General features: G+C 39.6%; 1 protein-coding gene across 6 annotated transcripts in view; it reads right to left on the reverse strand.

The window, feature by feature from the left end:
- Window positions 1–412: 412 nt before the first annotated feature.
- The window catches only part of LOC117986330 (uncharacterized), a 92,838-nt gene continuing 80,296 nt past the window's right edge, over window positions 413–12,954 (reverse strand). For 5 of the 6 annotated variants that reach the window (XM_034973159.2, XM_034973161.2, XM_034973165.2 and 2 more), the window contains exons 2-6: window positions 6,792–9,255; window positions 5,614–6,227; window positions 4,281–4,593; window positions 3,520–3,850; window positions 413–2,236 (exon numbers count right to left, since the gene is read on the reverse strand). In XM_034973159.2, the coding sequence (XP_034829050.1) occupies window positions 1,828–2,236; window positions 3,520–3,850; window positions 4,281–4,593; window positions 5,614–6,227; window positions 6,792–9,255 (4,131 nt within the window). In that variant the 3' untranslated portion in view covers window positions 413–1,827. The remainder of the gene's footprint in view (window positions 2,237–3,519; window positions 3,851–4,280; window positions 4,594–5,613; window positions 6,228–6,791; window positions 9,256–12,954) is intronic. The other variant, XM_034973160.2, reaches the window with a different exon arrangement.

Here is a 12,954-nt window from a genome sequence, read left to right on the forward strand (position 1 = left end):
TTTCGTCTTCAGTAACTGACTGATATTCTATCGACTCAACTCGTTACTCGACGTACACGTTCCGCAAAAAAAAGCTCTAATTATAATAGGTCCGATTTTTAGTATGAACTGATTTTTGTCGGTTAGAAAAATCTTCCAATATGTAGATCTACAGTGAACTACTACTAGTGTACTCATTTTTATAAACTCAACGCACAGCAATCGTTGAGTTTGCAAAAATTAGTAAGCGATCTAGTATGCAATAAAATTGCCATCAATTATTATTTAATTATTTTACAAATTATGGAAAATTTGGCAAACCACTATTGAAGATGACCTAATTTTATTTCTATTCAATCTCATTCTGAGAGAAGATTCGTATTCAGTAGTATTGGCGATGGTTTGAGATGATGATAAGTAAAAATGCAAGAAATATTAAGTAATTTGTTTATTTCATATTCGATGAACGATTCTTATTAAAAGAGAATTAAACATTTGAACTGCAGCGTCGCTTACAGAGCTAAATAACTAAAGATAATATAAATTACAAAGTGTTAAATGTACAGTTAGTCGTGTATAATACATAAGGCACCGGTTATATTTGCGTTTAAATGAGTGTATTATATTATTATTCAGTTCTGACTTTTGCACCTCTGACACCAAACTTGAGAACTGCCAATATGGTAATCGCATAACTTCTAAATAGTTGAAACGAATAGAGTTACTTCCAGTTAAAAATTAACTTTGGACGACAGAGAAGGGGATAATATAATATGTCTGTCGTCGCATACTGCATAGTGCATACTGCGCAATAATCACAAGTTCGATGCAAGGGATGCTGATTTTATTGGCACTGAACTTGTACCAAGTTAAATCGGTCTATTTAATAAAATATAAAATCGGTCATTTTATAATCGCTCTCATTGTAGTTTTTTTGACCGATGGAGTATTTATTTAGTTATTTATTAGATATTTTGCAAAGATTGGCAAGATTTTTGAGTTCGAAGTCGCATAAATTCATTGAAAATTATTTCCACCGAAATTAGTTTAAAATTGAGTATCTAATAGGTAATTATAGTAAATTAATTTCAAAGACATGCTAAAAGTCTTACGAAGTTTTTAAAATAAATATTTATTGTCTTACTGGTGCCCAACTTAATTAAAATCTTATAAATAACAAAATATTTTACGTTATTTGTGTGCGTGCGAATTTTTTACGTATATTTTACGTATTGCCCTTTTTTAAATTTTAAATTAAAACAGGTTTCTACTGTGTGAAAAAAAGTAATGCTAGAACATTTTTTGCCAGCTTAGGTCAAAATAAACACACATTTATGTATATTATTTAAAAAAAAATTGGTTACAATATTATTATTTAGTTCAAAAACACACGCACTTACAAATTATTCGAGTAATGCTTACAGAAATGTATTGAAACCAATACTATAAATCTACTAATATAATAATTCGAATTCCTAGTAGAAAATCTTTATATTATAAAAATTATTAGGAAAATGAAAATACATAATATTCATAAGATATCTAAACGTGCAGGCCAATTTTGTCGACTGATTATAATGCAACCGATTTTACTCGGTTAAAAATTAAAATATATCAGTTGCTTTGACTTTATAACTGTTCCTTAAACTCTCTTTCATTTCTATAATTTTATTTCAAGTATACAAAAAAAACGGCTACTTCTCTCGTCTCAAAAGTCAGAAGAGATTAACTTACCATGTATTTCTGGTTTAATCTGACTGTTACCACTGCACGTTTAAACAGCTAGACTTATAAAAGTATTCGCATCCCTCTCTATTGTATGGCATTGCGCGTTGTCCCTTTCACTACTTAAATAACATTGGCTTTCTCCAGTAACACAGAGGCGTCGCACATGGCTTTAGCAGTTGACCGTACTAAGAACATCAAATGCAACTGTTCGAAGACATTCAATTGTACCCTAGTTCGTACTAAACCGTGTAAAACTGTAGCCCTCTCGAGATCCAACCATCTTTGTAAGGATAGCTCCCTTTCTTCCACCGGTACTCCTTGTACGACATCGAAAGGTCCCCAAAGCATGAATTCTAGGACGGATTTCGCTTGGTTCAAGGATACTGCGCGTTCTTCTAGAAGGATCTCTTTTATGAGTGGTGTCAGTTTGTCTCCCGGTAGAAGGGTCTGGGTGGCTTTGGTGGCACACTTGCAGAGGGAATTGAGGTCTTCGTCCGTGGATTTGCTGCAGTTCATGTCGTCGGTTAGTCTGGAAAAGAAATGGTTTGCATAAGTATAGAACAACATTTTTGGCGGTGATAGCCTAGTGGATAAGACGTCGGTCTCTTATCGGGGATCCGTGGTCCGATCCCGAGCACGCCTCTCTAACATTTTGGAGTTATGTGCGTGAAGGAAAATATCGTGAGAAAAATGCCTGAGAGTTCTCCAAAATGTTCTCAAAGGTGTGTGAAGTCTGCCAATCCGCACCTACTTGGCCAGAGTGATAGAGTACATTCAAACTCTTGTCATTCTGAGAGGAGACTCAGACAGCAGCGGGGTTTTCTCTGTTTGACCTAGGCCAAAACGGGGGTACGGCCTCGAGGCATGGCCTCCTTGCCCGGGTGTGGCGCGGTAAAGAACGCTTCCCCGGTAACGTCCTTTAAGCCGTTGTCGGCTAAGGCCTGCCTTCTTGGCTTAGGGCCTCGAGGTCTCGGTTGTGTGTTGGGTGCAGGGCGCCCGTAAAAGGAGACTCAGAGGTGAGCCAGCGATGGATTTGTGGCGGTTGCAACTAGATGGCGCAATTCAATCGATAACGTTACGTGTCGGAGTCCCGAACAAATGTACCGCCGACAGTACTCGCACTAAGGGAGTTTTCTGCAATCAAGAAGTTTAAAGACACAACCGTCGACCCAGCTGGCGCCCCGAGCACAACTCCGCTCGGGGGGAAATTTCCCTATATACACCGCTCCCATACAGGTTGAGGAATATTTTTGGTTTGATTAGACCTGCCTGGAATTGCCTGTATAAATTAAGGTTTATTGTATTCTGCTTAACCAAGGAGGACGCTAAGAATTTATGTTTCGCGCAGATCTTACTGTCAGTTACAGAGTAAGTAGGTAAATCAAATTGCTTACCCTTGCAATATACACAGCCGTCCATAACAGTTAGTTTTGGGTGCTGACAGCGAGCTAAGTCGATAGAGGTACCATGTGATGACTGAACCTCCCTCAGAATAATAAAAGGACGTCCTCTCTCACAGCAAAATGATCATCCACTCACCCGCTGTGCAGCTATAATATTAGAGATTGCCAACTATAGTAAATAAAACTGCTTACCCTTGCAATATACACAGCCGTCCATAACAGTTAGTTTTGGGTGCTGACAGCGAGCTAAGTCGATAGAGGTACCATGTGATGACTGAACCTCCCTCAGAATAATAAAAGACGTGATATTCTTGGGGACGTCCTCTCTCACAGCAAAATAATCATCCACTCACCCGCTGTGTAGGTATAATATTAGAGATTGCCAACTGTAGTAAATAAAACTGCTTACCCTTGCAATATACACAGCCGCCCATAACAGTTAGTTTTGGGTGCTGACAGCGAGCTAAGTCGATCGTCAGGCAAAGGCTGGTTCATAGTGCTTCCATGTGATGACTGAACCTCTCTTAGGACTATAAAAGACGTGAGGCTCTCAGGGATCTCCTCAACTCCTCGCGCCTGCAGACACTTGAGCCCGTTGATAAGTTGCAGCATCATGAATATGGCCTCGTGGATCTGGTCGGCTTGGAGTTGGATGTCCTTTGAACCTTCAGTCGTGTGGAGGTTTTCGCCATACGACTGGATTGTGTCGACTTGCGCGTGCGCTAGGACGACTATTGTGGCTGGAAACAGAAACAATTTTATTCAGACTACTTAGTTCATTTGCGTTGAAAAATAATGGACTCTTTCATAATGATTTTTTTAATTTTTTTTATTCAGATACAAGTTAGCCCTTGACTGCAATCTCACCTGATGGTAAGTGACGATGCAGTGTAAGGCGGGAGCGGGCTAACCTGGAAGGAGTATGGCAGTTTTTATTAAACCCATACACCTTTGGTTTCTACACGGCATCGTACCGAAACGCTAAATCGCTTGGTGGCACGGCTTTGCCGGTAGGGTGATAACTAGCCACGGCCGAGCCCCGAGGCCTCCCACCAGACCAGACCAGAAATTTAGAAATTAGGAATTAGGCTCAACGATTAAATAAACATTTTCATTGCGTTGCTTGCATCTGATACTTAATGTGCAACCAACTTTAAAAGGAATCCTCACCTTGTACCAAATCCTCGCCGTCCTCCCCAAATTGCTGCAAAGGTACCAAGTCACAGAACTCCGTTATAGCATTCAAGCTCAGTGTGGTTGGCTGAACCGACTGACAGACCATCTGAGAAACCATCTGCTCCTTATACAGCATCAGGGTGACGTTGACTGGCCCCTGGTTTGAGCTCCACAGCGCTGGGTAGAAGAACCTCTTGCCGGCTTTGGTGAAGGTCTTATTTTGCTGGATTGAGAAGTCGCTCCAGCGGAGATTGGTGCAAGCTTTGAGACCTCGCAGCGATGATTGCATGGCTGCACTCTGCTGGACCTGGAAATAGGTTAATTCTCGTAAATCCTAACTTAAGTATCTATTCATAAAGGAACTTGGTAGTATTAAAGAAACAGGGAAAATACAAAAATACACGTAGAGTCCGCGACAGGTTTGAGATGACAGATGAGATGGAGAGACGCCCGCGCTCGGCCAAAACGGGTTAGTGCGGGAGCTGTGCGGGTATGCGGGGTGTTCCCTCCCCGATTGCCATCTCGACCTGTCGCGTACTATAGGTACCTAATAAATTAGTAGAATTACATACATGAATCATCATCATCATGATCAACCCATCACCGGCTCACTACAGAGCACGGGTCTCCTCTCAGAGTGAAGGGTTTTGGCCATAGTCTACCACGCTGGCCAAGTGCGGATTGGGAGACTTCACACACCTTTGAGAACAATATGGAGATCTCTCAGGCATGCAGGTTTCCTCACGATGTTTTCCTTCACCGTTAAAGCAAGTGATATTTAATTAATTAAAACGCACATAACTCTGGAAAGTTAGAGGTGCGTGCGCGGGATCGAACCCCCGACTTTCGATTAGAAGGCGGACGTCCTAAGTCCTAACCACTAGGCTATCACAGCTTATAAGGACACACATACAAGAATGCATCAATGTAATTATGTACTTAGTTGAAAGATGAAACCTACCGTATTTTTTTGTTCCTTGAAAATCGTCTGTAGTCAGTAATATTCAATTTACCAACAAGAATGCACAATTTTTGCATTCACATTGTACCTACCTGACTATGTAATTTTGAAATCACATTGTATGTTCTTTGAGCTGCTCTGTAACGCACATAGTAGGTAATTATCACGATGTCGAGAAATAATGACTATTTAAGTAAGAAACTATTAACTAATTTATAGTTTCATTTCAAAACTTTAACTACCTACTTAATTACACTAAAGCAACAGTGGGCAATGGGCATTAGCATTCTAACCAAAACCAAGGAAAGTATCTAATTTACGTAAAACCGATTTCCCAAGTACTCCGTAGGGCACGAAGCAATTTACCTGCTCTAAAACCTGCGCCAGCGCCTCGTGATTCGCGATAACCACCGCGCCGTAATTATCCTCCAGATTCTTGTGAACTACGCTCCTTCCTTTTCTAACTCTCAATTTGTTTGTAGTGTTTTTCGGAGTCATATCATTCTGGTAATCGTCATTCGTGGGACTATCTATATTATCCGTGCTATAGAAACTGTATGGAGAGTAGATTTCCGATTCGGTTTCACTACCGCAGTACGGAAGGGAAGATCTGAAATTGTATTTGGGGAATTCAGCGGTGTTATCATCTTTTCGTTCAGCCCTTTCTTCTGCCCTCGTTTTGATGCCTGCGTCGCATTCTGGAGAGCTCGATCTGGCGTGGTGTACATATTCGTAGTCGCTATCACTATTTTTGGCTGAATCACAATTCTCCTCGTCGTATTTCCCGTTATTGTAAACATCGTCGTAGCTGTGTATGACTGGGTCGTTGGTAGCTTGGACGAGCTCTTGTGGGTCGTCTACGTCATCTTTTTCGTCGTCCAGTGATGTTCTGCGCTTGACTACTTCGAGATGTGACTCGCGTTCGCGCATGCTCGCCGTCCGTTCCGGTTTCCTTGGCGCCAGCGCCGATCGGATCTCTCCTGAAATCAATGAATCAGATCTATAACTTACCTATTTACTTGTTTGTTATATAACATTCATTTATTAGATTATTCTGCAGAGTAGAGCTATTAATTACGAGTTATAATATATCATGAGTAGATATATAATATCATGAGTGTCTGCGTAAAATATTTGCACGACTTTACGCAAACAACCTAATGGAATTTTTATTGCGTAACTTTGTCAAGAAATGAAATTCACATTACATAAGCTTCCTTCCTAATATGTTGTGAGCATAAACAAGTTACGTTTAGGTAATTTAAAACCAGAGTTCATCCAAAGTTTCTGCTACTTTAAATGAAATTCTCGTTTAGAAATTGAATAGAATATTCATTAGAAAATCCTCGCTGTCGGTGAATATTGATTTGTGAGGCAACGGACGAGTAATTTTTTAATATACTTACTATAAATGCAATTGAGAAAGATAGTGACTCCACTATGTTTAAAACATTTCTACGCGCTACCTATACAGTTTCAGTAACAATATTCAGTTGAAAAATCTAATAAGTAAATACGGCTGTGAAAATTGGTTTATGTCTTACCTAAATTAGCATAAATATTGTCATCCTGCTTTGGGGCGTTTGACCATGCTTGTTGTTTCTGTTTCTTTTGCAACGCTATAGATTTTGGTGGGGGTGGTCTTGCCGGTTTTGGCACACTGGAAGCAGACTTATAATCCTCGCTGGATATCCTCGGAGGAGGAGGTGGTTTGTTGACCACCCTCGATGGTGCGTCATCCGTTGCAGAACTACTCCCACTGTATATCGACGAGACGTCCTCGTGACTTAAGCGGCGTAAATCAGAAATTTCACAATTCGATTTCACAACTTCAACACTTGATCCGTTGATGTCTAAAGGATGAATGATGACGAGACGCGGTTTAGGTTTCGGGGTCAAGTCGTATATCTCCTCGGCCTTACTGGCAACTTTTGTAACAGTGGTAACGCTCAGTTCTTTCTTATCCAAATCTTTCGATGACCCAATACGGAGAAGTTTTTTAATAGAGAATTTTAGTTTGCCCTTCCGTTTTTCATCCAATAGAAGATTATCGTGTGACAGCGAAATGTTTCTTCTCGGCGCCGGTTCGGGTATTATTTCTGGCTTCTTAATAATATCATCATCTAAAGTTCTCATTTTTGGTAATGAAGACATCACAGCTCTCTCCCGTTTCTCCATTTCTCTCACAACAGGCGAATCTGATTTCATAAATCCATTTGGATTTCTTTGGTATAAGGTACTCGAGTATTCTTCGGTAGGAGACAGAGGTGGTGTCGGCGCCTTACGCTTACATAAACTATTTAAAGAAGTATCGCTGTCCTGTTTCGTGAGCACTGGTTTCGCGTAGTACACAGTATCTGACCGGTATTCGTTAATGTCACTTTTTGTATGTTCATTTGAGTACTTAACAGCAATTTCTTCCTCCTCTTTTTTCGATGTTTGTGTATGAATAACCTGTGGTGGTGACGTAATGTTCTTTTTACTTTGTTTCATAACTGGTTTGACGGGGAGTTTTGGCTTTTCTGGGGGAACTGGTTTTATAGGTATTATGTCTGTTATCATACCGTGTAAAAATGATGGCCGCGGATCCATAGTCGGAACGGGACTGCTAGGTAAGGCCGGTGCTTCACTCGTATCGTCAGGGTCTGCCCTACCATCCGGCTCACCGGCCAACTCACGACTGGCTTCCGCGGAAAATATTGTTTCCGGCTGTTTGGGAATGATCGGCGGCATGTCAATGATCGGACTTTGGAATGTGGAATATCCGTTACTAGCTTGTCCGTCTACTTTCCGTAGTTGGCCGATGGGAGACATTTTAATGTTTTTATCTTCATTGTATACTTTTATTTTAACGGTTTCTTCAATTTTGTGGCCTTCTGAGAAATGTCCGCTGTCATCGTTATCGGAATCTGCGCGTCCACCGAAGCTCTCATCGTCGGATGTTAGAGAGTTGTTTGCAGTCGAGCTTAGCGTATCTACTGCAGAGTCAACACTACTGTTTTCAATGTTTATTTTACAAAATTTGAACTCTGATCGACTTAGATTTACTTTTGGCCTTTCTTGGGTTTTGTTTAATGGCGATTTCCTTACAATACTATTCTTTTTCGTTTCAGACATCTCTTTTCTTTCACATTCATCTTGCATACTTTGTTTCATTTTACCTTCCACGATTGAAGGTTTACTAGATTCGCTTTGAACTAAATTTGACTCAGTACCACTTATCCTATTTTGTTGTAACGTCTCTGATATCTCTTCTAGCAATGATTTTTCAGTACATAAAATACCGTTAGGTGGCTTTGCGCCTTCTGTTGTAATAATAGTTTCAGAATCTTTCATGTATGTAGACAAAATAATATTTGTTTTGTAACTGGACGATTCTTCTGTTTGTTCAGCTAAATTTATAACGGCGGGCTTTCGAGTATGTGTCTTGACATTTGGATTTTTGCCATTATTCTCATGACCAAAGGGGGTCACTGAAACCATTAAGGTCTTCTTTTTACCATCAGAGTCGGTTTGAACTTTCCCTAGTAATAACGAAGTGTAAGATTTTGTTAGAGATTCGCCGAGTAAGTTAGCTTTAACCGTATTGAAGTCCGTGTTAGATTTTGTTATTTTGTGTAGTTCTCTTTCTTCCTCTGTGTCTGGGAATGTGTCTTCATCGCCGTTGTCCTCTGAAACTTCAAATTCTTCGCCATCAGACCAATCATCGCCCCCATATCCTATAACACTACAAACTTCTTCGGGGAATCGGACATTTCGTTTACCCTTTTTCTTTGGGTGTATTTTCAGGATACTGGGAGGAGTTTTCTTGAAGAATGTGCTTCTGTTCTGGAACGGGGTGACTGAGTATTTGCTGCCTTCCGTCGTCCTCTCCTGTTTGGCGTGCTCTTCCCGCGATTTGAAACAGTTGGAACAGAAGTCCTTCTTCCACGCATTCTGGACGAAGTTGTGGCAGACTGGTGACATCTTGCTCTTCGTGTAGCGTCGGTTGATTACATAACTGGCATCCTGGAAAAGAAGCAAAACACATTGTCACTGATAGAGCCTGACAAACTGAAGAAGTAGCCACGTTTAATAAAGAAGGACGGTATTGCTCAGATGAGAGTAACGCATACACCCTGCATTTGGACTATACTCTAGCTGCACCCCCACAGCACATCTCAGAAATCTATACGTACGTATAAACTGACGACTGACATATCGACGTATAGCTTGAACTGCTGGATAATCCATCGTGCTGAATCCCTTAACAAATTTAAAATTGACGTCAAAGATCATTACCTATCTCTTTGCTATCATCAGTAACGGCATAGTTTATTATTTAAATCTATATGTGTATATATATCTATGTAGTCTTATGTATGTCTATTATACTTTATTTGTATGTATTAGTGTATTAACAATATGTATTTTATATTCTTATTATATGGTTTAGTTTATTTACCTATTGGTATTTAGGTTTATTTTACACCACCTCCCATTGTCCATTTGTTCGTTTTTTCCCTAGCGTTAAGGTTGTCTGGAAGAGATCGCTATTTAGCGATACGACCGCCTTTTTGTACCTACTTATTAAGATTTCTTTTTGTAACCTGTCATTTGTGTTTCTGTGGTGCAATAAAGTATATACATACATACATACATACATATAGGAACTAGAAATTTTGCATGTGGGTTTTTCTACAACGTAGACCCCTTCTAAAGCAGGGTCTTCAAAAACCCCACGCGAGCGAACCTTGGACGGTTCAGTTAGTCAGATACAGGTAGAAACTTTAAAAGCTCTCGTAGCGCGAGCATATTAATTATTAAGGTCACAATGGTAGAAACACAATTGAATAATACAGCACAAATCACAATGGAAGAGAAAAAAAAAAAAAAAACAGTTGAACTTTCAATGAAAGTAAGTACAAATCTAATCTACAAATTATAATAATAAATAATATTTTTCAGTGCGTATGTATGGTAAAGTAATCTTTAGAATAATTACCCCAAACGCTACATGTACCTATGTATACTGTAATCAAAACGCTAATAAAATTGATGAACCATAAACGTGATCATGTAATGTGTAATTAGAGATACCTACCTACAGTTATGATCAATAAATTTAACGCCACTCGTTTTTTATCTTCTATGCTATGCGTGTGATGTAGGTATATTGGCAGTTGTAATTTGTAAACTAGCATCTAACCAATTTAGTGGATCTAGGTATTTAGTTGTTTTACCTTTATTGTTGTTTCCTAAAGGTGGTCGTACATAGGACCGCGCCCAAAGTTCCGCACGCGAAGAATTTTACTGTCATAAGATGTTGGTAATAGGAAGATTTTAGTGTATGTTTATGTAGTTGTACAGCTTGTGTTGCAATTCTCGTTTATTTTGGTATACCTATAAGAGATCACTTTAGTGATCCTTCCTCCTTTCTTTATATAGTTTGTTTCATGTACTTTATTCCTTACAATGTAACTAATAAAGTATAATTAAGTAAATGGTATAAGTAGTAAATAAGGATTGTTGAGATTATCAGATTGCCCGGTTTTTGCTAGCGTATACTTGACTAGACAGATTCAACAGTCAACTAGCAATTTGCTTTGGACTGTGATGAGCTAAAATATGATCTTAGTCAAAATCATTCGGCCAAACAAACGACAAAATCTAGCGGTGGGATATCTGACGTCCACTGTTGGCATTCCCTAGTGAACACCACCACACCCTGTCCTCAGCCTTGCTCATCCAGCCGCTTCCTCACGGACCTCCCTCTAGCACGATAGACTAATGAAGATTTAGGTCGTCATCTTCAGTCTATCGTGCTGGAGGGCGCCCAACGCTACGCTTCCAAGTACATACGTGGTTTTCACTCTAGAACTTTACAGCTTCGCCCAACGGCCATCGCCCATAAACGCCCGAAAGTACAGAAAAATAATGCGAAAAATTCATTGCATGCGGCGCGTGCGGGGTAGTGCTGTATGATATGCGAACAACTTTATTATTAACTAATAATTGGCATTAAAATATCAATTAATGTAACAGAATTACATGAAATGAAGGAATTCAAATCGTATCTTACGTATATCAATTAGTGTTCATTCAAGTTTGGTTGTTTCAAATGTGAACTTTATAACGACTCTATAGTATAGCGTATAGACCGTTAGTTACAGACACGCAAGTCCGTGATTGTTTTGCAGTTGTAACTGTTTTTGCTTTTCCTAGGCACGAAAGGCTCAGCATATTCTGCTGTCATATTTTAAAAAAAACTGCGAAAATTAGATTAGTTTTTGAGTTATCGCCAAAAAAGTGAGAACTTTCAAGACTGATGTTTCTAAATCAGCAATTGACCAGCGTGGCAGACTTTGGCCTAAGCCCCTCTCATTCTGAGAGGAAACCCGTGTTCAGCAGTGGGCCGGCAATGTTGTTTCTAAAAACGAATGCTGTAGTGTAGAGCCACGTAGAGTCGAGGTTTTTAGTTAATTTTGGTTGGTCATTGTTATTTTTAACAAGAACAAAGTATATCTCAAATCGTCATCTACTAAGCACCGGTCTACATTCAGAATGACCTATTGAATTTAGGTCACAATCCACCACACTGGCCAAGTACGGATTGGCAGACTTCACAATACACACACCTTTGAAAACAGAACTCATGCAGGTTTCCTCACGATGCTTTCCTTCATCACTAAAGCAAGGGAACTCCAACTCCGAAAAGAACCCCAGACCACCGAATAGAAGGCCGACGTCTTAACTCTTAACCACTGGGCATCACCGCTTTCGACACATTTCTACAAAATCATTACTAAAATGCATATTATGAGCCAAATTATAGGTAACTTATATACTGTTGTCGAAAACATGCATAAAATTGTTGTTACTTGGGTACATATAGATAAGTATCTATACACTTTTCATAATAAGTAGGTTTGGGTATCTTCATCGCTGCGTCAGCGTTGAAATCGAGACTGCAATGTGGTAAAGCAATTTACAGAGCACCATTGTAGAACGGGTAGCATTATGGAAATGTGTACCACAAGGTCAGCTTCGGCAGTAGGTAGGTTGTGAAGATATTTGCACACATTGCCTCTTTGTTAACGTGTGGAGGTCATCGTACTGCATCCTTGGTCGAAGTTTTAATCTTTGAAAAATAAAGTAGGCTTATTAAAGTACTAGCCTTAAAATAAAATTTATATAAGAGTACTACACAAATTTCAAACCCCTATTTCAACGCCTTAGGGGTTGAATTTTCATAAGTTCTTTCTTAGCGGATGCCTCCGTAATAGCTACCTGCAGGCCAAATTTCAGCCTGATCCGTCCAGTAGTTTGAGTGATAGATGGGTCAGTCAGTCAGTCACCTTTTTCCTTTTATATATTAATTAAAGACTATGGAATGCTTGCATTATCCAAACCTACCCAGACAGGTAGATCTATTTTTTAAAGGCTACACCTTTCTTTAAAGGCCATGGAATAGCATAGGCCATTTAATTTGTAAAGTAACTAGGTACAGTGTGACAAGGCTATCTTGGCGCGTGGCGAAAATTGGAACTAACGTTGCCGTCAAGTGTCCCCTTTGTTATTGTTTGAATATTCTAAGGCTTTCTCCAACAGCGCCCCCCTGTCAATGTCATTCAAGTGCTAAGAGAGCCTTGTCGCACTGTAACAAGGTAACTTTACTTAATTTGTGGTCATTTTGCACATTTAATTAAACCTCAACCGAATTGAACT

The sequence above is a fragment of the Maniola hyperantus genome, chromosome 11 (assembly GCF_902806685.2).
Source record: "Maniola hyperantus chromosome 11, iAphHyp1.2, whole genome shotgun sequence".
NCBI classification, from domain to species: Eukaryota; Metazoa; Arthropoda; class Insecta; order Lepidoptera; family Nymphalidae; genus Maniola; species Maniola hyperantus.